This window comes from Schistocerca gregaria, chromosome 4 (genome assembly GCF_023897955.1).
Source record: "Schistocerca gregaria isolate iqSchGreg1 chromosome 4, iqSchGreg1.2, whole genome shotgun sequence".
In the NCBI taxonomy this organism is placed as follows: domain Eukaryota; kingdom Metazoa; phylum Arthropoda; class Insecta; order Orthoptera; family Acrididae; genus Schistocerca; species Schistocerca gregaria.
Window position 1 is genome coordinate 359878382 of NC_064923.1, and position 26913 is coordinate 359905294.

At 43.9% G+C, this 26913-nt stretch overlaps 1 protein-coding gene across 7 annotated transcripts in view; it reads right to left on the reverse strand.

Annotated features, from left to right (window-relative positions):
* LOC126365928 (nocturnin) overlaps positions 1-26913 on the reverse strand; it is a 392287-nt gene that overhangs the window by 16547 nt on the left and 348827 nt on the right. The window contains exon 1 of one of the 7 annotated variants that reach the window (XM_050008690.1): positions 22884-23008. The exons of the other annotated variants lie outside the window; for them this stretch is intronic. Within the exon in view, the coding sequence (XP_049864647.1) occupies positions 22884-22981 (98 nt within the window). The 5' untranslated portion in view covers positions 22982-23008. Of the gene's footprint in view, positions 1-22883; positions 23009-26913 lie in introns of those variants that run through there. 7 annotated transcript variants of the gene reach the window in all.

Here is a 26913-nt window from a genome sequence, read left to right on the forward strand (position 1 = left end):
ACGAAAGGGAAGCCTTAGTTGAGAACGGATGTTATTCAATCTGTACACTGAGCAAGTAGAAAAAGAAGCGAAGGAGTAATTTCGAGAGAGAATAGGATGAACATCAATAATAGTAAAGAAAGGGCAATGCAATGTAGTCGAATTAAATCAGGTGATGTTCATAGAATTAGATTAAGAAATCAGACTCTAAAAGTAGTCCGTGAGTTTTGGTATTTGGGCCGCTAAATAACTTTAAATGGCTGTAAGCACTATGGAACTTAACAAATGGCTCAAATGGCTCTGAACACTATGGGACTTAACATCTATGGTCATCAGCCCCTAGAACTTAGAACTACTTAAACCTAACTAAGCTAAGGACATCACACAACACCCAGCCATCACGAGGCAGAGAAAATTCCTGACCCCATCGGGAATCGAACCCGGGAACCCGTCCGTGGGAAGCGAGAACGCTACCGCACGACCACGAGCTGCGGCGCAGTTCCGGACTGAAGCGCTTAGAACCGCTCGGCCACAGCGGCCGGCGCTAAGTAACTGAGGATGGCTGAAGTAGAGGATATACACTCCTGGAAATTGAAATAAGAACACCGTGAATTCATTGTCCCAGGAAGGGGAAACTTTATTGACACATTCCTGGGGTCAGATACATCACATGATAACACTGACAGAACCACAGGCACATAGACACAGGCAACAGAGCATGCACAATGTCGGCACTAGTACAGTGTATATCCACCTTTCGCAGCAATGCAGGCTGCTATTCTCCCATGGAGACGATCGTAGAGATTCTGGATGTAGTCCTGTTGAACGGCTTGCCATGCCATTTCCACCTGGCGCCTCAGTTGGACCAGCGTTCATGCTGGACGTGCAGACCGCGTGAGACGACGCTTCATCCAGTCCCAAACATGCTCAATGGGGGACAGATCCGGAGATCTTGCTGGCCAGGGTAGTTGACTTACACCTTCTAGAGCACGTTGGGTGGCACGGGATACATGCGGACGTGCATTGTCCTGTTGGAACAGCAAGTTCCCTTGCCGGTCTAGGAATGGTAGAACGATGGGTTCGATGACGGTTTGGATGTACCGTGCACTATTCAGTGGCCCCTCGACGATCACAAGAGGTGTACGGCCAGTGTAGGAGATCGCTCCCCACACTATGATGCCGGGTGTTGGCCCTGTGTGCCTCAGTCGTATGCAGTCCTGATTGTGGCGCTCACCTGCACGGCGCCAAACACGCATACGACCATCATTGGCACCAAGGCAGAAGCGACTCTCATCGCTGAAGACGACACGTCTCCATTCGTCCCTCCATTCACGCCTGTCGCGACACCACTGGAGGCGGGCTGCACGATGTTGGGGCGTGAGCGGAAAACGGCCTAACGGTGTGCGGGACCGTAGCCCAGCTTCATGGAGACGGTTGCGAATGGTCCTCGCCGATACCCCAGGAGCAACAGTGTCCCTAATTTGCTGGGAAGTGGCGGCGCGGTCCCCTACGGCATTGCGTAGGATCCTACGGTCTTGGCGTGCATCCGTGCGTCGCTGCGGTCCGGTCCCAGGTCGACGGGCACGTGCACCTTCCGCCGACCACTGGCGACATCGATGTACTGTGGAGACCTCACGCCCCACGTGTTGAGCAATTCGGCGGTACGTCCACCCGGCCTCCCGCATGCCCACTATACGCCCTCGCTCAAAGTCCGTCAACTGCACATACGGTTCACGTCCACGCTGTCGCAGCATGCTACCAGTGTTAAAGACTGCGATGGAGCTCCGTATGCCACGGCAAACTGGCTGACACTGACGGCGGCGGTGCACAAATGCTGCGCAGCTAGCGCCATTCGACGGCCAACACCGCGGTTCCTGGTGTGTCCGCTGTGCCGTGCGTGTGATCATTGCTTGTACAGCCCTCTCGCAGTGTCCGGAGCAAGTATGGTGGGTCTGACACACCGGTGTCAATGTGTTCTTTTTTCCATTTCCAGGAGTGTAATATCCAGAGAGGCAATAGCAAGAACAACATTTTGGGAAAAGAAGTATTTAGTAACATGACCTACGTCGCGAAATATGACTACATTTGGCGTTTGCGCCTTTTTGGATTTCTCATAACATTACGACGGACGTCGGCTTTACACAAGGACTTGCAGTGTGTCACAGCGTTCATCATTTATGTAACCGCAGCCAGCTAGAAGATTTTGTTTTTGCGGCGAGCTCTTAACCTGTACAGAACTTTTGACTAGGGTTTCCGTTCAGTTAAAGAGAACAGCAACACAGTTCCAGCAGAGTGAAAGCCTACATTTTTCAATATATGCCTCCTTACTTCGAGAATTTCCTCTCACAATCCTACGAGGCTAGCACCCCTCTGAGAAGGGATACAGGAGAAACAATGGTTTAAGCACAGCTGTTGCTAGATTCTGAGGTGAATTTGTACCGATACAAAACCAACAGGTAACAGATGTTCTGCCGTGGAAATTGAAAGAATGCGTCGTTACTGAATGATCATTACACACAGTCCGTCAGGTCTCATTGGTTAAGGACGGAGATGGAAATTAACTTTGAGTCTATTCACGGGGGATGGCCGGTCCATGGACTGAACGATCACTGCTCAACGAAAAAGAGTTGTCTGGGCTGTACTAGTGGTACGGAGCGTATTTTTAAAGTATCACAGCTTTCCAGTTTAGCTAGGGTAAGACATTTCATTTGTTTTGGGTTGTTTGTCCGCAATTGTACAATACGAAGTGGGCCTGTAATCGAGTATCCTAAGTCCTATCTCTTTACTGGGTCAAAGAAACGTTTCGACTCCTTTTGTCGCGCACCGGAACACAGAGGTATGGTTCCTGTCCTTTATTTAGTGTCAGCCTATTTTTATAATTTGGATGATTATGTCTTTTCAGAAGTTAGATTTGTGTGTGTCACTGCTAATGAATGTGTATATGATTAAAATAATGGCTCTGAGCACTATGAGACTTAACTTCTGAGGTCATCAGTCCCCTAGACGTAGAACTACTTAAACATAACTAACCTAAGGATATCACACACATCCATGCCCGGAGGCAGGATTCGAACCTGCGACCGTAGTGGTCGCGCGGTTCCAGACTGTAGCACCTAGAACCGCTCGGCCACCCAGGCCGTCTGTATATGAATAGAAGTACACCTTCTTTCGAACGACACCTATAGCGTTGCCGAGTTCGACGTCCTTGTCCTATGAAAGCGTCACAGTGTAGCATTATCTCACTCTACAAGACACTATGGCAGAGTTTTGGGATTTAACAGATCGAAGCGGCCACTTGCACCAAATAATCGTCATGAAATTCCACTACCAGGAGTCAATTTCATAACCTTCATAATTAGTCACTTATCAATCAAATATCAGTATAATAGGAAACAGTCCAGATCATAAAAATTATTTATTTACTATTTCGTTATACGTTTCAGAGCTTTCAGTCCGCATATGGTCCCTTAGACCGAAATAAGTTACTGGAATTACTAAATAAATAATTTTTGCAATCTGGACTGTTTTTATGCTGAACTTTTTTATACGATCGCTCTCGTTCCGCTACGATATCAAAAATTATTAATAAAATATCCGTTCAAAACACAGGTACTGATTTTTCAGTTTCTGTTAATTTTTGTAAATGCAGTTGATTATCTCAGGCAGTATCGCTAATATAGGAAAGGAATGCCGCTGGGTAACTGTTCCTGTAACGTTGAAATTGACCCCGCGCAGCTATGCAACTGGATAACCATCTTCGGCGCTCGCCCAAGATGACGGTCGCCGGGATCGGTCGACGCAGCACGAGCGTTCCGGGAACAGTGAAACGGGTCTCCTCCGCTGCATCAGCGATGCTAGGCAAGTCTTCCCGCTAGCTGCCTTTCACAAAACTAAGTGACGTGCATCACGCCACTCTCAACACTAAATTTCTTCGGAAGTGAGCAGGAACTGCTGCCGTCCACGAGAGCATATTGACTCAGTGATCAGTCATCTCACAAGGTATTCCCCTCTGAAGAACATTTCACTACTTCTAGAAACAAATATTGCCTCACTTTATAAGAAGATAGCAACTGCTCTCTAAAGAACAGATACCACTGATGATCGTGCAACTTCTCTAGAATAAATGATAATTGAGACCCTCATCTGCTGACAGGTGTTGTTGATACACCTCGATGGTGACAGCTGAAAATATGTGCCCCGACCTGGAATCGAACCCGGGAACTCCTGCTTACATGGCAGACGCTCTATCCATCTGAGCCACCGAGGACACAGATGAATAGCGCGACTGCAAGGCAGTGGACAGTTGGGAATGTGGGTTTCGCGGGGAGCATGCAAGGGATAAGTCCCTGCAGTCGCGCTATTCATCTGTGTCCTCGGTGGCTCAGATGGACAGAGCGTCTGCCATCTAAGCAGGAGATCCCGGGTTCGGGTCCCGGTCGGGGCACACATTTTCAGCTGTGCCCATCGAGATATATCAACAATACCTGTTGGCAGCTGAGGGTTTCAATTAATTATCATTTATTGCCTCACTTGTCAGATTCATGTATGAGTCACGTAATGCTGTACCGAAATGACGGAAAAGTGCCAACTGATAAAGTCTGAGTTGAAACCAGAAGTAAAGGGGTAGGTGCATTTTTCTGATACTCCCCGCTGGTACTTCACTCTCATTGGCAAAAACACAACACTGGAAATCGTTATCATATGCAGAAGACAGTTTGTTCACAACAAGCAAGTGTGCGCGTGCACGTGTGTCGAATCGACCCTGCAAAATCCTCACACAATCTGAACACATTTTACTGTCCAACTTAGTTCTTCAATCTGACCTTACCTGTCTTTCGTTTTCCCATACTCATCAGAAACCTACGTGCTCAACTTGCTATGCTAGCAGTCGTCGAATGTTTCAAAGCTAACGGTTCATTCTCGGAATAAACCATAGGTTACTGCGGAACCATTGTTCAGCTCATCCCTTCTGCCACGAACTCTAATCCAGTTAGGTAAGCTTGTTCACGTTTGTGAGAGTAGGTGAAGTACCTTCACACTCAAGAGCTGAGTTGGCAGTAAGGCCTTATCGATTTGGTACGAGTGTTACACATGAAAAGCCGGAGTCCGGGTTCCAATCCCTGCCACGTACACTCTTTAATCTGCGTAAGTTTTAGGCTAACGTACACTGCGCTGCGAAACGAAACTTCGAATACGTTTGACTTGCATTACCGAAAACAACCGCGGACAAATCATCAAGGCAGTTGCTCACTAAGTAGCTTTTTCGGAGCAAACGATTCTAGATTGCTGCAGAACATTCAAGTAGCCGGAAGGTCTCACAAATCGCTCGCGTACTGAGAGGGATCGAAACTATGGAGAGGATTCTGTAAGTCCCTCTCTCTCTCTCTCTCTCTCTCTCTCTCTCACACACACACACACACACACACACACAAACACACACATATAAACATTAGCACAAGCTATTGCTTCGTGGAGCGTGCGAAGGCCCAACGACGTAAAGGATAATCTAGCTAGGTATTAAAAAACTAAAAACCCACCTCGATTGCGAAAAACAGCACCTAGTGTTAAGTGTTAACCCAGGTTTCGACGTAGATAACTACACCTTCTTCAGAACAACAATAAAGTTGGCAGTTTATGGCGGGTCATGGCCCATCGAACATAGGCCGGTGTGAAGTGGAGCGTACACCATTAAGTTAAGTAGTGGTTTTTTGACTTTGTACATATGTACTGTTTGTGTTTTCCTTTTCGTTTATAAATGTATAGCTATGGTGTTCTTTTAATCATTGACAAAGTAGTTATCTATGCCGAAACCTGAGTTAACAACACTAGGTGCTTTTTTCGCAATCGAGGCGGGTTTTTAGTTTTTTAATATATTAACCAACGATTGCTGACGAGCTGCGATGTTGAAGGTTCTTGAACTGGAAGGTTTGGCTCGTATTTACTATTTACGTTTATTAGTCCTCATAATAAAGAAAAACTAATTTCTCTGGGAGTCCCGATATTTATTCCAGCTAAGTCACGTTCCTAAATACTCTAACTTTATTGTTAGCCAAATATGCTGCTGTGTTCGCATTCATGGCGAATAAACGTACGTCTCTGGTGCAAGTACGTCAATTGTTTGTGGCGATCACGTGACACCTTCCTACATTACGCACAGCACAACGGAACACACACAGGTAGGCATATGTCTGGTGTTATCATTTACCTCTACTCGGCACTTGTATCGGAACATTGAATTTCGAACCACATACCGAACAGGTGGATGGGAACGTTTTGAGAGCGAGATACTAATATTTCTTGGCATCAGCTGGTGATTCCGCAGAATAAAACAAGTTTGGTATTAAAAACAATGTCAGTTATTGTGTTAATTTACTGACGCAACAACATGCAAAGTATTGGCCGTGAAAGTAAGAAATATGTGCTTCCTGCTTGAAGTGGCGACCAACTTTATACATCCTGCAGCAAATTTCATGTCCGTCCTAGTCACCGTGTTATCGCGTGAGTCACGAACGGACTGGCAAACTACATTTCCATTCCCTGTTGGAAATAACGTGAATTCTGTATCGATTGCATAACTTCCGAAGTGTTTCTAGTCAGATTCCCAGTCGCCACTAAGACTGTGTTGTTGCTTTAATCAGAAGGGCAGACATAGCTTTCAAACGCTACTACCCAAATCCTGTTAGTGCGGAACAAGGCGAATTTCTGCTAGTTGAGCACCCATAGATAGTTTATTCTGTACGACAGGGGATTGTCCCGAGAGGGCACCAGTTCGTGCAGGGCAATGTCGAAGTCAGCATTGTAAGTGTCTGTAGCAGTGAAGCTTAGACCATCACTATATCCGACAATAGAGCGCTGATCGTGATCGTCATTGCCCGTGAACAGAAATTATAGCTGTATTAAGGCTATTCAGTAGGCCACAACGTTTTTATACGGCGTCAGGATATAGTGATTCTGCAGTAGGAGACATTCAAGTCAGTGACTGTATACTTCGTGAGTGAATTTAATTATACAAATTAGAACCCTATTAGAAACAACTGCCCGTTGTAGGGACTACATTATTTGTTTGTCTATGTAGCGCCTTTATTCCTGTCGAGGCTACAGCGATTATTCTGAGATTTATTACTGTTAACGCCAATTCCGCAGCAGGTACTCAACGAGAAGGGATTTGAAAAAAATATGAAATTAATTACAAAGGCAGAAAGGAAATAGTCGAGCCTCCGTGCTTTTCTCTCCTTAGATGAAAATAGTTTGAGTACGAAAAGCAGTGAGAGAGTCAAAAACGTCAGTCAAAGATGCAGCAAATTCCTGACACCAGCTTGCCCATCAGTAATCCTTTAGCGACACGTCCTGATAGTTTGGTGCCCTCTCCTCCTGTCGATCACAATAAACTGGATAGAAAAGACTTCTTTTCAACTGGTGGAGTAACCAGTGCATTACCCTACTGCTTCTTTCCAATTTGATCGACGGCCAGAAGGAGTGTCCCAAAATAGACCATCTTGCAGCAACGGCACAGTTTACTGGTTCGTCTTCTTCTAGTTTATGTTTCTTTAAAACTGCTGCAGTAAACATCCGCCCGCGAATGTATTGCGCTGGTACACTGCGCAGAGGTTAATCGGCAGGATGAAACAACGGTTTACTCTTGACGTAATGATGAAGTCTGGTAGCTTCACCATGTCAATTGATGCTCGTTAGCGGGGTCGTGTACTAAACGTCAAGACGAACGTATCCTTTTTCTCTGCACAATCTGCAGGGCAGCTACGTACGAATGTTTCCTCACTGATTGGAAAACTGGGAATATGAAAGTTCTGGCTTCTGCATCAGCCTTGCCTACTAAAAATAAGTACCGCAATATTGAAAGCAATAGGATGCTGCTCTCTGAATTGGACGCTGAAATGGCGATTAGTATTTATTAAAAGTATAGCGTCGGGAATCATGTAATCACTGGCATCTGTCGGCAAGGTAGTGTCTGGACTACGTTTAAAGGAGGACGCTGGTAACCTCGACGTTAAGCGCATGTAAGTTCCTACATATAATAAAAAAATTAAAAAAATCATACAAAAATTACAAAATATTTCATCACATTTATTCGCACGCTTATTTTGCTCGAGTTAATTACATGGAATATCCATGCTATTGTAGATGATGGGTGATTCCTTAACGGACGCTAGAACGACATTCAGAGATTTACTTTACAAGAAATCTGCGTTCTATCTTAGCCACTCTACGAGTAGTTTTAAAAAATGAGCATCTCTCTCACTAGTTTCTAATAAAACAATTTATAAAACAACTTGCCATCGGAAACAACAACTATATATACATGTTCAGGAAACTAACACAACCATGTAACCAGGAGGCCTGAAAATTACAAAGTAAGGATAACACTCATTAAAAAATCTGAAACTGCACTATCAACTGCTTTTTGCCAACTGAATTATTAATATTAAAATTGTCTGATCTATACATAATGTAAATTATTTCGGTAACGATTTACACCATTATGCTCACGTTTCTTGTAGAACAGTTGCATTTTATTATTTCTGGCACATAATTGGTGCATGCGTTACGTGTTCCTGGAGAACAGGAGGGATGCACAGAAAAGAGACCGGTAGGTGTTTTCAGCGATTTCAGCGGAATACACTGTTGCATTGACAGTCAACGAACAAAAAATGATGGTATGCAAAGATTGTTTATTAATGGACAACGATTTAGTTTTTCAGGAACATAACTTGGAAAAAATGCGTCAAGAAGAACAAGAAAAATTTCTCTTACTGTACACAGAAATTTTCTATAAATTTCAGTGCATCCAGACAAAAATAACAGGTCACAACCGTCTCATGTTATCGTGAAAATTTATGAAACCCAATATAACTTAACGGAGTTTATTGCAGTAACAGAAAAAAGGGAATTCAATGTCTACTGGTCACCGAAATCATTAGGAGATGGTGCAGGAGCTCAGATGTGCAAAGATGTCTTTACTAAAAGAGTAATACCAGTATTCGTTCGAAGCAAATTAAAGGAAAAACAAAAACTGGAGGTTTGAAATGTGCTACCCTAAAGTGCTTCCTTATACCGTAGACTTACAACTGTATTCATTGATCGAGGTCGAATGAGGGTATACGTCACGTACATTACGAGTCCATTATATATAATGCCGAGAGAATATATTACAACAGCATTATCTTACTAGGAATAATTCCAAGTACGTCTAGAATGAAGTACCTTTTATGGATTCACTTATTGAAATGTATTAATTAATTCGTCTTGCTTTTGCAGCTGATACAAAGTATTTACTCTCTACTAAACAAACGAAGGTGGCACAAACTGAACGATTTTATTTCGCCATGAAGGGACGGGTCTCTTCTCACATAAGAACGCATAAAAGACAGAGTCGTAATTCTCTCCTAATACCCGTTAATCGACCACGAGCGAAAGATGTAAAGTACAAGGTGGGCTCAGATAAACGGTGTAACTTTGGCAGCTCTGAAACGCAGGCACTATGATCGAGCCCTACCACCTGCTTTGTTCCCCATGAATAAAGATGTAAACAACGGAATAAAGCTGGCACGCTGTTGTCTGCTATTCGATTCTCCTCGCACGCTGCCCGCAGCTTCACGTCCGTGACCCGATTGTGTATTTGCGGACTGTGTGACCCGTATGCAGTCTTGGCCACCCTCCACTTTAGCTAAGTTGAGCTAGCCCAGATTTCCCCGTGTCGGCTTATCTTTTAATCCCTAGCGGACGCGTTGTGCCTAATCTCTCGCAGAAAAGACTGATGGACAAGTTTCAGGAGCAACAGCTTGCGGTCAACGAGGAGATTGGTCTGAATACAATTTCGTTTTAGCGTAGCCTTGATGGAAGTGATCTGCCCTTATCTCCCACTCACTGACCTGCAAACCAGATCTCCTGCGCAACTTGCAGAGGAATCTACACTTTAATGTAGGATCTGTAGCATCGTGTGGATGTTCATGTACAGGATGTATCATCATTATTCGACAAATGTGGTGCGAATGAAGGTATCTCTACGACTTCATAAAAACGAGATGTTGCTTAACCTTGTTTCCAATAGATTCGAAAAGTTCTTGACTGTTTTTCTTAAAATTTTTACGCGATGCTATAATGTTTACTTCAAAGTTTTACACGATGCTCTGCTCAGTATTCGGGCGGACATGGGATATAATTCTTTTTTAACGAAAGTGTACCGGTTTTCTGTTGAAACGCAACTGTGGGAAAGAAAATGCTGTGCTGTGAAAACGTCTGGTTTAATTTTATTTCTCGCGGTAAGTTTTAAGTACGATATCAGGGCATTTAAACAATGTGATCAATTGATTCACACATCTGTATTCTTTCTCCTTATATATAATTCTATACACAAGTTGGATAAGCAATAACGTGCAGTTTTCTTTTCTTTCTCGCAGTCGGTTATTTTGCCGCTGATGCAAGACGATATCTAACGTACCAGTGCGGTCTGAGATGGATAGATCCGGGGATGCCTCCTAGAGCAGCTGATCTAAATCCTCTGGACTCTTCCGTCTGAGGTCGTCTCACAAGTGAGTGTACTTACTCCCGCTAATTAGACTGAAGAAACGGACCAGCGAATTCTATAATCTTGTCAAAGTTTATGAGAAAATCGGGCGGTGTTTGAAAGAATTCGTAACTCATCGCATAGATGAATTCTATAATCTTGTCAAAGTTTATTATAAGATCCGGCGGTGTTTGAAAGAATTCGTAACTCGTCGCATAGATGAGTGCAGTATTGCATACAAAGGCGAAGCAGACTCTTAGAACTTCTCTTTCAACAGGAACGAGTGTGCGGTACTTTGTAACAAAAAGAAAGTTATGGAGGAATGGTCAGAATTCAGGGATATGACAGGAACGATTATTCGAAACGAGAAAGTCTAATAAACAAGGGCTCATTTTCTTCACCTTCACTGGTGTGAAACTAATCTCTTTCACTGCAAGCTCTTTGCTTTCCATATTTTGGAGGGAGGTAGTATGGACCAAAACAAGGAAAAATTGTCTATAAACATGGGCCCTAAAATACATACCTTAAGAGATATGAGAACTTGTTCAGTAGAAGATGAGTAAGTGCTCATAGCTCTTAAGGTACGCATTTTAGAGTCCACATTCACTTGAGTTCTTTTTGCTTAGATTGATCGTTACTATCATATCCCTAAATACTGACTATAACTCCTGGGTCACCCTGTAACGCGCTGAAGTAGTATCGTATTTATTGTCAAAAGAGGCTGTGGATGAAATTCGAACAGCGCAATTAAATGGAGAGTTTATATTTCAAACTCATTTATCCTAAGTAGGGCAATATTTCAAACTGAAGTCAGTGGCAGCTTGTAACCGTCGTTTTCATGGTCTCCAGTTCGAAGACTGCTGTGAAGCACCTCTCTAAGCTGGTCCATCCTGTGCAAGCCTCTTCGTCTCTGAACAACTACTGCAAACTACATCCATCTGAACCTGCTTACGATATTCATCCCATAGCCCTCTTCCAAAATTTTTACCTCCTCATTTCCCTCCAGTACCCAACTGCCAATCAACTAATCCCTTCTTTTTGATACGTGTGCTACGAATTCGCCTTCTCCCCAGTTCGATTCGGTACCTCCTCACTAGTTACGCGATGTGCCCATTTCATCACCATCACTACGTTTCAAAAGCTTCTGTTCTCTTCCTATCTGAACTGCTTATCGCCCAAGTTTAACTGCCGTACAAGACTGCACTCCAGACAAATACTTTCAGAAAACAGTTCCCGACACTTCAACCTATATTCGACGTTAGTAAATTTCTCGTCTTCACAAACGCTTTTTGTGCTATTACCAGTCTACATTTTATGTCCTCTCTACTCCAGCCATCATCAGTTAATTTGCTGGCCAAATAGCAAAACTCCTCAACTACTGTAAATATTTCGTTTTTTAATTTAATTACCGGAGCATCGCCTGATTTAATTCAACTACATTCCATTAGCCATGTTTACATAGGTTCGCAATTATGTCGGAAATGCTTCGTTTGTGGACAAGTGTACTGGAACGTTTATGCATAAACCATCGTATATTGATACACGCGTCAGTTTTCGCTATCAGTTATGATACAGCCTCTATTTTTCCCCATACGGACGAGGTAAAAGAGGTTACAATAAGTACAAGTTGTTACGAGAAGCTGTTTCGGATAATACGACGTAAAAACATAAAACTTTACAAGTTATTCAGCTACCATTTTCAATGGAATTCTTCGAAAGATAACTGCATTTACATCAGCATCCCTGGAACCACTCAATTAGCAAAGAAGTAATTTGCGTTATTTCTGTCAGCTCTTCCAGTTTGTTGGAGAGAAAGCACATCATCATCATTCTTGTCTTGCTGTATCTTATCGCAGGAATGTTGATGGTACAGATTAACAACTGAGAACTGCTGTCTTCTTGTTATATACGACATGTGACAGGTGATCAAGCTCTTACATAAAAATTGCGAACGGCATGGTAGATAGTAAACTTATAAAATCTTTCATATGCCACGTGCAATGCTCAATGTTTTCAGATAAAGAGATTCTCGAAACTAGTATCTACACTTTTTCAGTTACAGGACAAATGCACTAAAGCACCAGGAAAAATTTCCACTCGAAACAGTGCTCGCAAACAACGGCATAAACGGATTTGATCGCTGTACAGTTGCGTCATGTGATAACAGCAACAGAATTTCTGAGACAACAGCTGCTGACGCAAGCGCTGGTGTTTAGTAGAGGCTCCAACGGCGTCCTGAGGCGTCTTGGACATGTGTTCTGGCTTCTTGTCATTAGAGTAAAACCAGGCAGCCAAGGACCCAAAGGGGACGTTAGGCTCGCGGTATCAAATCGGTCTCCTGTTGGCATGTGGGAGAAGGCCGCTTTAAGGGAGAGTAACTTTGAGAAGGGCGATGACGTCCAAGTAAGTTGCCCTGGATAATGGGGACCCCAGGAGGTTGGCTATGAAGCCTATCTCTGATACCCAATTACAGCATCCCAGTTATGGAGTTCACAGGGACAGACAATTCCCCTGCCAATCCAATGTCCAGTTGGCATCAGTTAGTAGGTTGCATAAGTCAGTGGGATCTGAGATCAGTTGGCACCCTGAAGCGTGCAACCTGCTCCGCTGCATGCCACCTGGGAAGGGCTCGAGTGAATACGACTGTCTGCTACCAAGTTTCTGATGTTCAGCTCCCGAAGACTAATCTGGATGCTTCAGTGACGCCTTTGAGTGATTCCCTGTGAGCATCAGTTGAAGATTTTATAGCTCCCTGTCCTTATGAGGGTCTGACCCCTTCGCTAAAGTAATTTGTCAGGCTATAAGCTGAGATGTGCAAGTCGCTGTTGGTATCCAACCTCAGACGCCTGGCAACTGTCGAACAACATGAAAGGGTCAGCGAACTAGACACATGTATATTCACGTGTCTTTCAAGACTGCAACAATTAGTAAATGTGATGAGTACAACGATCAGTTGGCATTACTAGCGTTCGGGTGTAGGAGGATGAGACTTGGAGGAATCAGTCTGCCATTCACACTTTGTGACTCTGAAAGGAGGCATGACTGGCAGATAAGGATGCACTGGGCAGAATTCAAAATAAGCTTTCCCGAATAGGACTCCAGTGCCGAACAGCGGGTCTCAGATTAGAAAGTACTACTGCACACGTTTATTTACTGTCGTATGTTACGCCTTCTAACCATCATGAGCACTGTTCCAGTTATGTCACAAAAGCACAAGCATGTTGCATAAACGTGCATTACGTATCCATTTTCCAAACCGGTTCTCCTGCTGCATTCCCCTTGGAGTGAGCCCATTATATCCTGACATTTGCAGCACACCTCTCAGATGCGTAGTTACTGCCTTGTCAACATCACGTTTCCTCTGTATGAGATAAAAATTGAAAATTCCATGGATGAGAAGTTGTTAGACACACAGCACTACGTCCGTTGGAGAAGGTTAATGAGAAGAAAGGGAACATGCAATTTTTAAGAAACTATCACGATAGTCACCTGAAACGACATAGAGAGGAACCAGTTGTGGGTCAATCGGTAAGGCCAGGTGGTGACTTCAGTCCGATTCTTCCCAAATACAAGGCCAGTCCCTTAAACACTCTCCCGGCCCGAGTGTGTGGAATTCCCACGATGCCGTTGATACTGACGGTGGAACAGCTGGCTTGAACATCTTCAGAACTTCTTGTCGTGCCCTGTAATTCACGGACTTGCCTGTATATATACATCCACAGCATATCCTGTGGTATCTCCAACGAAGGCAACGTTTAATTCTCTATCGCGAAGTAGGGCGTGCTATCAGAGGAGTGCTTCCTGTGTGTGACACACAACCGTAATCTCCCCACTCGGAGCACGCTATTCAGCAGTGGGGACCCATTAGCGTCCGTATCATCCCTACAGGTAAAACAGGGATTTTCCCGACTGACTGAACAGCTGTCTGTGCTGCTCAAGCAGAAAATGACTGTCTTTAGAAGATTGCTCTCGTTCACACCGTGCTACACAGTAGGCAATGAAATTCCACTTTTTTGTGATCCATATACTGACTCTCCCAGGCGACCAGCGTAAAGTGACAGGTCTTGCAGTGCTCACAAAAGTATTTATTGGCTTTCACAAAACACAGTGTAGCAGATAAACGACTAACACTTGTAGAAGGAAGAAGAACAGGCTTATCAACTGACAGATAACTACGTTAATGTGGAATGCGGCCATCTTTGTGCCTCTGAATGAACTTTTTTTCACAGGTGGCAGGTCACTCTAGTTTACAAAAGAGTAAATGAATGGATGTACAGAATTATAGAATGTACTTGTAAAGTCTATGTGCTGCAGGATTCTAGAGCATATTATAAGCTTATCTCAAAGAACCAGCAGTGATTCGAGTAAAATTATCGCCAGATACAGGTTGGTTGGTTGTTTGGAGAAGGAGACCAGACAGCGTGGTCATCGGTCTCATCGGATTAGGTAAGGATGGGGAAGGAAGTCGGCCGTGCCCTTTCAGAGGAACCATCCCGGCATTTGCCTGGCGTGATTTAGGGAAATCACGGAAAACGTAAATCAGGATGGCCGGACGCGGGATTGAACCGTCGTCCTCCCGAATGCGAGTCCAGTGTCTAACCACTGCACCACCTCGCTCGGTCGCCAGATACATTGCTTGCGCTATTCACGCAAGCAGCAGCTACAGTGTAAGCAAGTGAACAAGTAGCTTCCCTCTACGTCTATATCTTCATACATATGCCGCAGGCCAGCGCATGATGCATGCCGGAGGCTACTTTCAACCACTAATAGTCATTCTCTCTCCTGTTCCAGCCGCAAATGGGGAAAGGGAAAAACCACTATCGATATGTCACCAACGAACCCTAATTTCTCTTATCTTCGTGATTCTCACGTAAAATGTACGTCGGCGGCGGTAGAATCGTTCTGCAGCCAGCCTCAAATAATGGTTCTCTAAATTTTCTCGATAATGCTTTGCGAAAACAGCGTCTTCCCTCCAGGAATTCCCATTTGAGTTCGCAAAGCATCTCCATAATACTTGCATGCTGATCGAACGTACCACAAGTAAATCTAGCAGCACTCCTTTGAATCGCTTCGATATCTTTCCTTAATCCGACCTGGTGTGGATCTCTCACACTATAACAGTACTAAAGAATGGGTCGTACTAGTATTCTACAAGCGGTCTCCTTCACAGGTGAGCTACACTTTCCTAAAATTCTCCCAATATACCGAAGGCCACCATTCACCTTCTCTGTTAGTAACGTCCTTACGTGCTCGTTCCACCTTACTGCATTTCCAAAACACGGTCGACACTGTGCCACATGTTGGCTAGTAACTAAAATGCGGTCGTATGGAATATCTACGAAGATATGTGACTCAGTCGACAAATTACTGGAGTATATATGCAGATTGCAGAGCCGAATGTAAAATTTGTGCCAAGGTCGGGACTCGAACCCGAATCTCTTTCTCACTAGGCAGATGCAATAACTACTACACCACCCTGGCACAATGGCTTTGCACAGATGACCCTAGCACGGCTCCCTCCTCTATCCAAATTCCCATTCAGGCCTCAGTCCATTTCTTATTTCCCATAAACTCGAACGGCATTTTAGAGGCTCTCCATGTGTTGGAATAGCACCTTAGCATCGAACAAAACGGGGGAACCTCATTGTCGATTCGGCGAACCTCATTATCGATTCAATCTCCATATAATCATAATAGATTTTTGAGACTTGAAAAGGCTTCTCGAACCATAAACTTTCATTTCGACAAATTACTGAGTAATTACAAAATTTAATGATGAATATCTTGTGTGCATAACATTGCTAAATATTAGGAACAGCATGAACGTTTCAAATCTGTAATAGGTAAGGCAGTTGAAAGAATTTGTTGAAACTGTTTTCGAAAAGTGCACTGCATCTATGCAGGAAATCTCGTACAAGAAGCAAGTGCAACCGACTCAAGAGCACTGGACCACCAAGTTGTTGTTGTTGTTGTGGTCTTCAGTCCTGAGACTGGTTTGATGCAGCTCTCCATGATACTCTATCCTGTGCAAGCTTCTTCATCTCCCAGTACCTACTGCAACCTACATCCTTCTGAATCTGCTTGGTGTATTCATCTCTTGGTCTCCCTCTACGATTTTTACCCCCCCCCCCCCCCCCCCCACGCTGCCCTCCAATGCTAAATTGGTGATCCCTTGGTGCCTCAGAACATTTCCTACCAACCGAGCCCTTCTACTAGTTAAGTTGTGCCACAAGCTCCTCTTCTCTCCCATTCTATTCAATACCTCCTCATTAGTTATGTGATCTACCCATCTAATCTACAGCATTCTTCTGTAGCACCACATTTCGAAAGCTTCTATTCTCTTCTTGTCCAAACTATTTATCGTCCATGTTTCACTTTCATAGATGGCTACACTCCATACAAATACTTTCAGAAATGACTTCCTGACACTTAAATCTATACTTAATATTGCACCACCATATGGATTCCTTATCTAGGAGGCATATCGTTAGCTATACAATGAATTCATTGAAGCGCTGCAAGGACTGCAATAGTCCGGTAAACCCATAAGAAATACTGTGCCACCCTGAATACCTCCAGGCCACATATTTCATTCGAATAGACCACTGACACACAAGTCAATATTATCCATTTGCTTGCATCTCATAACGTGCGACCTTGGTAAAGTATTGTAGAACGCGCATCAAAACAATCGCGAGATCTAAACAGCGCAATGTAACTAATATCCAGCTATGCGGAAATGAGCAGACCAACGTCGCAACGGCAGCCAAGGATGACGTCAGATGAACGAAACAGCAGCTCTCGCTGCTGTATCAGAGCCAGCAGGGGGCCCTGCAGTACGGACGAATATATCGCGCTCACCCCTCCATATCTTTCAGACTGGGCGGATTCGCAGCTGGCAACAACAGCCGTAGTGACGTCAGCGCGAGAGCAGCGGTTGCCGACAGCTTACTTGACGTAACACGCTATCTGCCAGTCTGCCTTATCAAGAACGGCAGGAATTTTGCAAAGAGATGAACCTCGAGTTCATAGGCCCCATTGAGAGCTTTACCAGATCGTCAGCAGCGGCAGCCCCTGAACAGAATCCCTGGAATACATCTTCTCGAGTTCTTTGGAGGCTAAGCAAACACATCTGCTCGCTCTAAACGCGCAAGGATTCAGATATAGGGCTATCTACTTAAGACGCAATGGAAACTCTGAAAGATCTTACGCAAGCCAGAGGCACGGGGTTCTCTCTGAACCAGAAAATGGGCCCCAACAGTCACCGTGGGTAACAGCAGTGGGGCGCACCTGCGTTCTAACCAGGACACGTGCGTGAAAGCTGTTGGCTTCTTGCTCTACCCGGAAATAACGCCGAAGTAAGGGAAGAGGACCACGCAACCACATCCCATCTGTGACAAGTGTCACGCAGCAAGAAAGAACTTTCAGATATGGACTTATCATCGGGTGACTGTAAATAGCAGGATGGTAATTTTGTTAGGCTCCGAATTGTTTCCCCTTGTGCTTTTGTCCCAGAAAGTGCAGGAGGATTGTTGTGTAGACGTCTCCCTGCAGCAATTAGCAGTCGAGCGGAGCGCTTATGTATAAACTGCGCCGACCACAAATAAGACGGTCTTGTACCATTCCATTGCTGTTTTACAATTACCCATACCTACTTCTTCTATATTCGTTCAACTAACACTGTGATAAATTGTGTTGTTATACGTCATAGTGAGCTAGGCGAGAAAAAATTACGATCCGTACAAGAAAATGACATACATTACGAGCTAGCAGCACAGTCTCACAAAGAGGCAGTTATCTAAGAGATAATCAGCAATCGAATAAGTGGCTGGCTTGGATCTGATGCACCGCGCTGTGTAATGCTTCCAGTGGGTCATTACCGTGGGATATCAGTTGTATGTGGGAACAGAGTGATATAATGAATTTTATTTTATTATTATTAAATTAAACAGAGCTCTTGCTCATTTAACGTAAGTTTATTTTATTGTTGTTTAAACTGAGATTAAACTGCGATTTAGATGAAACATATTTACCTTGATAAAATAAAATATCGTTATTCTTTACGCGTATACAAAATACGCCGCGCGTCCGTTAGTGTTATGAAAAACGAGCTTGCTTCTAGAGTGTCGCAAATGAGTAGCAAAACGAACGCTTAAGAACAAATTTCTTTCCAGTAGTGTTGTACGGATATGCGACCTGGACAATTACAAACCCTTAACGTCAGAGAATATACTCCTTTGAATTATGGTATTGGAGAAAACTCCTTTAAGAGTTGCATGGGCTGTAAAGAAAACAAATAGGTCCATATTAAGGCAACTAAAACCAGGTTTCTCCTTGCAAGGTCTGACACTGAAACAAAAACTGATCTACTGTGCACATCATCAGAAGACACACGGGAAAAGACCTTAATGGTGGGTATGATAGAAGGCACGAGGAGAAGAGGACGGTATGCGATGAGATGGACTGATGACATTACAGGAGTAATGGATTCCAACGTGGGAAGTCTTCTGTAGATAATACACGGCAGAACTGAAGCTCTTTAGTTTATGAGGGCACGGGGAGTTGGAATCGATTAAAGGACTAGAGAGAGAGAGAGAGAGTACAACATTGCGTGGAAGAAACTGGGGAAACAACTGTCTCAAAAGAAAGCACAATGATTATCAGCACTCCGCATTACACGGAATGTCTGTTCTTGCGCGCGCGCACGTGTGTGTGTGTGTGTGTGTGTGTGTGTGTGTGTGTGTGTTTGTAAGTATTAACATCCCGTTAACAAGGAGGTTACATAACACATTGATCCACTGCTAGGACTGGCGCAGAGTTCTTATACTGACGTCTGCTCTCTACTAACCACTACCTGGCATAATGTGGTTTTTATTGTAACACGTACTAATGTTTTTCCTGTTTCTACTGACGGATCGAGAACGAGAAGCACTTTACGGCCTCTGTGCGAGCTGCTGTTTGCCTATTGTATCGCCTAGATTTCTGTGGGACTGATACCTAGGGAAATGAGGATTATTATATTAGCAGTTTTTGGTCTGATATTTTCGAAGCTAGTGCAAAATGTAGAGGACGACGAAGCCGGATCACGAACAGCAGGTCTCACGATTACGTATTCCTTGCGTCGCTGTTTTGTAACACTGCTCTGTACGTGAGATCACAGAAAATTCTTCCAGCTTCCACAGCGCAGTTACGAGGAAACTGGGAGTTCTTGCAGCAATAGCGTCATGAGTGGCTTTGATGGCAGCTATTAAGTCCGAAGTTACTAGCTAACGGTTGCCGTATGTGCGACGGCCAACACACGATAAGGACTCAGCAATAAAGCTCGGTACGCAGTAGTCTGGCTTTGTGGGTAACTCGCTAGCCGAATCTAAGTTTGGTAGTGATGGTTTGCACCACGGAGTAAAGCTGAAGATATTACATCAGCTTGTTATTTGTTCAAGTACTCTTCCTTGGCATCCAAGCAACGTGAGATGACAAAGTAATACTCGGAGCTGTTCTGCTCAACGCTGCAGGGATCTTATTCCGCAGTGCCCCTCCTTACACACTGAAGCTCTAAGGGAGAGCGTGAAGTTCAGCTCACAGGAGAACTGCACCACTGAGGTGGATAAGATTTGAAGACTGGAGGAAGAGGCTAACAGATCTGAAGTGTTAGGTCGCATAGTGGCGGACGTTAAAGCCTACAGATCTATACCAGTGAGACAGTGTTTCAGATAAGGAGCGAACGGCATACTGTGGTATTACTGTATTTGTTTCAACCCGTTATGATGATAAATAATCTGTCTTACTTTCCTCTTATACAATTGCAGATAATTCGGGTCACTTTCATAAGAAAGGGACTATGCTTTACAAGGGACAACGATAGATATTGTGCAACAATTCTTCACGGAGCGTAGTGTATTCATATGTTGTGAACAGCTTGACGACTAAATTTGCCTTACATTTTAAGTATTAAAGTAGGAAGTACGGCACATTTTTCTTCGAAGGTTGGATGAAACGGGCGAAATTTATTCTGCGTACAGCTAGCTAGGCATACCGCTGTATTTCCGCTGAAATACCCACATACAAACAATTTTTTTTAGACTGGAAGCAAATATGACGCCCAACCTCAGATAGGATATATTACGACTTATAACATGTTTCACTAACTTAACACGCGTTTTTCTGTAGGCCAAAATCTTTTCTTAAGCAAGTTCATGGCTGATCCCTCCTCCGACCTTCCCTAATGCTCTGTCCCTAATGACCTCGAAGTCGAAAGGACGTTAGACTCTAAAACATTCCTTCATACTTCTGGCGGTATGTAAACGACTGAAGCTGCCTTGATAAAACGGGAAAAAAGATGGGAGTGTGCTATAACTTCTACTGAGAACGTAAATGATATTCGTATAACAGTATTATGTATGAGTACACAAGTAATCATTCAGCTGGAGTCAGACTCATTACCCAAGACCCTTAGAAGCAACAACAGGATGCTGATTCGAAATTAACTGATCACATTAATTCAGTCACAGTACCTCAAGAGAGACTTTGCTTTATCAATATAGTCATACAGGCGTGGCCAAAGCAAAATGTATACAAAACACAGTGACGGAAGCCTTACACGACATGTACTTGAATACTGCCTGAGAGAGTGAAACCAGCAATATTAAATAGCTAACAACTATAGAATATTTATCCAGAGCTCGAAGAAGTTAGGTTAGAGGTAGCCAAGCAATCACTCTTACCATACTCATACTCTACTAGTGAATGAAACGAGAGACTACTACTGTAAGCTACAAGAGGGGGACGTCGGTTTGTTGACTGAAGGGGAAATTTGTCTCGACAAATGTTTTTTTTTTTCATATTATTAAAATGAAAGATGTTCACTTCTGGCATTGTGGTAAGATGATCAGCCTGTCTGGTAGACGGGTAGATTGGAGCGGCGTGAACTGGAAAAAAAAAAAAAAAAAAAAATCGGTTGTGAAGGAGACGTCAGGAACTGTAGGATGAATTTGCTCTCTGCAGTGGAGTGTATCCAGGTTTGAAACTTGATGGCAGATTAAAACTGAGTGGCATACTAGTCCAGAACAAAGTTTTAATCTACCAAGAAGTTACACGTCACTTATCGTTGAAACACTTCTTTTGTCCTATACAATAACATAGAATTTCAGCAGAAAACTGTCATTGATATTGCTACTATGACGGACAACAAACAATAAAACGATATTCCTGTGCGCTTTAGGCAACAAGCAGTTTGTATGCAAAAGCACAGAACAGAAAACTAAATAAAAAAACAAACTTGAACGAATTTTATATTTTCTTTAGTAGTAAAAATGGACAGAATGGTTTCGTTTGGTATTGGCAGTATTACTACGTATTTCTTTAATTATTTTATTTTTAATAATTTTTCATTTACTGATCTTACATTTATTGCTTGTTTTTTTTCCACTTTTATTGCACTCGAGAGGTTTGCTTCGTGATAATAGGTGAAACAATGTTTTATACTACGGACACAAAAGGCATCTCTTATTTAATACCAATTCACATATTTAGAAATAGGTGATATGGATCAAAATCAGTGGTGTAGACTATTCGAAGCTATGTCGCTGTGCCGGTGTGCTATGCAAAATATCTGTTTATTAATGCATGTGTACTTTCACATTTTAACAAGGCATCTGCAGTAGGTGTCGCCGAATACTAAATGGATTTTTTTTTTTTTTTTTTTTTTTTGTAGAAACGTAAAGTCGTCTAATATTCCAGGACACCTATTCAAGATACCGAATTAAAAAGGACAAAATTGTATCTGGTCCCACAAACAAAATAAAAATTTCATGTGCAGCAAGCAAAAAAGATTTTTCGAGTAAATTACTGGTGCTTTAAAACATTAAGGTTCACAGTGCCTTGCGTACGGGGTGATGTACATAATTTTATGTTACCTGATGATGACTGGCGGATTGAAAAAAAATAAATTCAAATGGCTCTGAGCACTATGGGACTTAACTTCTGAGGTCATTAGTCCCCTAGAACTTAGAAGTACTTAAACGTAACTAACCTAAGGACATCACACACCTCCATGCCCGAAGCAGGATTCGAACCTGCGACCGTAGCGATCGCGCGGTTTCAGACTGTAGCGCCTAGAACCGCTCGGCCACCCCGGCCGGCCGGCAGACTGAAACTAATAGTTAATGCATATCAACGGGTCTTAGTAATTCTGAATATCTTTTTTTCTCAAATATTTACAAGCTGTGGGGCACCACCTGTTCAAAATAAATCGTCAGCAACGAGACGGATGCGCCTAAAAAGTGACTTAATACACCGCACTTCATCATCAGTGATTAGCAAGGCTCTGCAGCCATCCCGACTGCCTTGTCAGCAGTGAGCGGTTCCTCCACGGACGAGAGCTTACCCGGCGGTGAGGAATTGGCAGCAGAGGGCGGCGGCCGAAGGCGCGGAGGCGGGCGCGGGCGGCGCCGCCACGTGCGAGTCGACGTCGAGCATGCCCATGAACCTGGCTGGTCGGCGGCCGCTAGCAGACTACCCCGCGGGCGCCGGCGCGCGCTTTTACTACCTGCCGGACGGAGCGCGCTCGTGACGTCACAGCACGTCACTCGCTGCCGCCTAACCCCCTCCACTGTGCGGACCCCTCGCGGAGTGCGCCAACGTGACCGCTACCGGCGACTCGCGTAAACACACACACACGCGCATCCGAAGAGCGTACTACCAAGTTTCGCAAAGCACAGCAGTGATATCGGCGAGTGTTACTTTACACTTTATCTCGAGCAAGGAACCTTGTTTATGCTCGACATAAAAATAATAATTATTATTATCAAGGGTCATTTCAAAGAACTTCCAGAGAATCTGGTTTGATCCATTATAAGTGGTATGTGAAGGCAAGGGACTGTGAAAACAGTGGGTTGCTTATTTATAACTTTTCTACTACCAGTCAGGATGTTCTTTTATTTATTTTTCGCACTGTGCGTTTCGGAAAATCATTCTCACTTTCAAGTGCGTTTTTCTCTGTGTACTATGGCATTTATGCTCGCCCGGTTGGCCGTGCGGTCTAACGCACGGCTTTCCAGGCGGGAAGGAGTGCCTCGTCCCCGGCACGAATCCGCCCGGCGGATTTGTGTCGAGGTCCGGTGAACCGGCCAGTCTGTGGATAGTTTTAGGCGGTTTTCCATCTGCCGCGGCGAAAGCGGGCTGGTTCCTCTTATTCCGCCTCAGTTACAGCGATTGATGAGCAAAAACAAGTTCTCCACGTAAGCGTACACCACCATTACTCTACCACGCAAACATAGGGGTTACACTCGTCTGGTGTGAGACGTTCCCTGGGGAGGGGGGGGGGGGGGGGTCCACCGGGGGCCGAACCGCAGAATAACCCTGCGTTCGGTGTGGGGCGGCGGAGGGGTGAAGTGGACCACTGCGGCTGCTGCGGGGACGGAGCCTCTCCGTCGTTTCTAGGTCCCCGGTTGACATACAATACAATCCAATGGCATTTTTACGTAATGTTTTTGAGTGTGAAATTCTGCTTTGTTCTGTTGACTTTACTAAAATGCATAAAAAACGTACAATTTATATTTGATTGTCGATCTTTATATGTAGTTAGTGGAGAAATTTGGAAGTACCTGTACTTACAGTTATCTTATGGTCCGTTTGTGCAGAGTCTCACATACGTTAAACATCACACACAATTTTCTGTGCACATTATACATCTAGAGTAACTTAAATGAACAAACAGTTTCCACAGATAACCTAAAAATGGCAATCGCGCCGAAATAGGCCTACTGTAATATAAGATATAATCGAACGCAGCAGCGTCTTGCTCACATAGCCGAATACATAATGTTCCTAATACGCAGCGGGCCTAGGCCAGCACAAAGTTACAAAGATGTTTTTAGGTGAAGTCGACAAAGATGATATTATAGGTCTTCCACAGAGTATAACATACTTTTGTACGCAGGGCATTTATCTTAAGAATCCAGATCATAATTTGTTTGTATCTATTTTACAACGGCGCTTTAATTATGTGTCTTACCATTTTTATTTAAGCATACTGTCGAAGCATCTGAAGAAATTCACTGATTCACTTCAAGGTTTTTCGTTTAATATTTTATCTTCCTGTTTTCTGTAATGTGAATATATCTCCATTTTTTCTAACTCATCCATTTTATCCCCTTTATTTAATCAGTGGAGTACTCTGACATTTTGCTCTACTTTTCCAATTGCGTGTCCTTTATTATGTATCTGACGTTTAACATGTGAGAGACTCTGCACAAATGGACCATACTAAAACTGAAAGTACAGGTTCTTCCAAATTTTGCCGCTAACTACGTATAAAGATCGATAATCAACTCAAAATTGCGCGTTTTTTATACATTGCAGTAAAGTAAACAAAACAAAGCAGAACCTCACACATCAAAAACATTACGTAAAAATGGCGTATGTCACAGAGAAAAACTCGCTTGAAAATGGGAATCATTTCTCGAAACGAGCCGTGTGAAATACAAATAAAAAAGTCGTGACTGGTAGCAGAAAAGTCACTTACAAACAAAACCATTCCGGAAGACCCGTAAAGATTTGCTAGGAAGGGGGTCTTCAACAAGACCAAACTGCATTTCTGAAGTTATATAAATTCGCCACACTGGCTGATATTGTTACAGTTAAACCATCCTTTCAAATGGTTCAAATCGCTCTGAGCACTATGGGACTAAACAACTGAGGTCATCAGTCCTCTAGAACTTAGAACTACTTAAACCTAACTAACCTAAGGACATCACATACATCCATGCCTGAGGCAGGATTCGAACCTGCGACCGTAGCGGTCGCGCGGTTCCAGACTGAAGCGCCTAGAACCGCTCAGCCACACCGGCCGGCAAAGCATCCTTTCATTTTTTACTCTTCACTACTACATAATTTTCGATCTATAGCTATTCTCAAGTGTAGTGTAGACGATTAGATCAAAAGTATCCGGACACCTATTAGTTGTGTCCACACTTCGGTTCTATGACGGCCTACCCTCTGTTGGGGACGCTTTAGATGTGCCTACATGTCTGTGAACCACTGACAGCTCATTACTCAAAAGGTGAAACCAAAGAAGGCAGTGGTGTTGGAGGGAAATCGACAGTCTAACACCGGTGTTCTACTGGTGGGGACTCGGGGCAGGTTAGACCATTTGAAGAATGTTGTTGTCCACACACTATTGCCTCTCAGCTGCTGCTTTATGACAGGGTGCACTGTCTTGCTCATACAGTGATCGTCTCTGAACTGTTCCTGTACTGACTCAAAGGAGTGTACAATCTTCCTCTAATGACGCAAAAGCGTAGCGTTCTGCGGCGTCAGCCTCGGGTTCGGCGACACTTCGAACATCAAGGTGTTGATACATGCGAAATAGGGGCCAGAGCACGGACGTTTATGTGAGTGGGCTAATGATGTCATATTAGCATCAAATTTAACCTTAAATCTGCCCAATGCCACCTTGTATGTGTCGCATGGTGAGGAGGCCGTCACATTTCACCCTTTGTTTCGACACCTCTGTGATGGAGGTCAGAACCGCGACGCCCAGCGTTTAAATCACGTGGTTTTCTTATGGGTGACAGAGGCAAACATTTCAGGCACACCGACGCTCGATATCGACAAGAATAGCGCGCCGGTGCGGCTGTAGTGGCTTCTTGTGGGCACGCAGAATCTAAGGGGTGTTGTAAGGGTTGCCTACCATCAAGCGCCTAGGAATCGGTCAAGGGCTGCCTCCGTGCCGGTACATTTTAAAAGTCCTCAACACAGTTGCACTGGTGACACTGAGCGTGTTGCGGAACTGAGAATATTAGAGACACCCTTTGCTGTTTTCTTCATACACGTGTCAATGACATACCCCATATGTCCGTCATGATCAGGTAAAGAAGGCATGAAACATCCTTTGCTGCTTCGGACCACACTCAGATTTTGTCGAATGCTTCTGAATGGTTCATAGTGGTTCCACTCTGTATACCATTATAAAAATGGCTGCGTCAAAAGCTGTTGAGAATGTTGTTCTGTAACACATTGCACAGTAAACTGTCTTGTTCAAACACCAAATGTCTAGGATGTGTGAGTTATCCAATAATGTTTCATATGTGTTCGGTTGGAGACAGATCTGTTGACCGAGCAGGACAAGGTAACATGTGGACACACTGTACAGCTTGTTGTGTAACAACAGCGATATATGGGCGAGCGTTATCCTTTTGGAAAACACTCCCTGGAATGCTGTTCAAAATGTCTAGATATCAACGCCCCCAGAAAAGGGGTGGTTTCACTGACGGCCTTTAAGCCACCTCCTGCGACCTTTTCAAATAGATTACAAACGGTGGTGTGTCTGAAATGTTTTTTTTTTTTCGTCCACCCATAAGAAAACCGCGAGATTTCGGTGGGCATTGCGTTTCTGACATCCATCACAGAGGTGT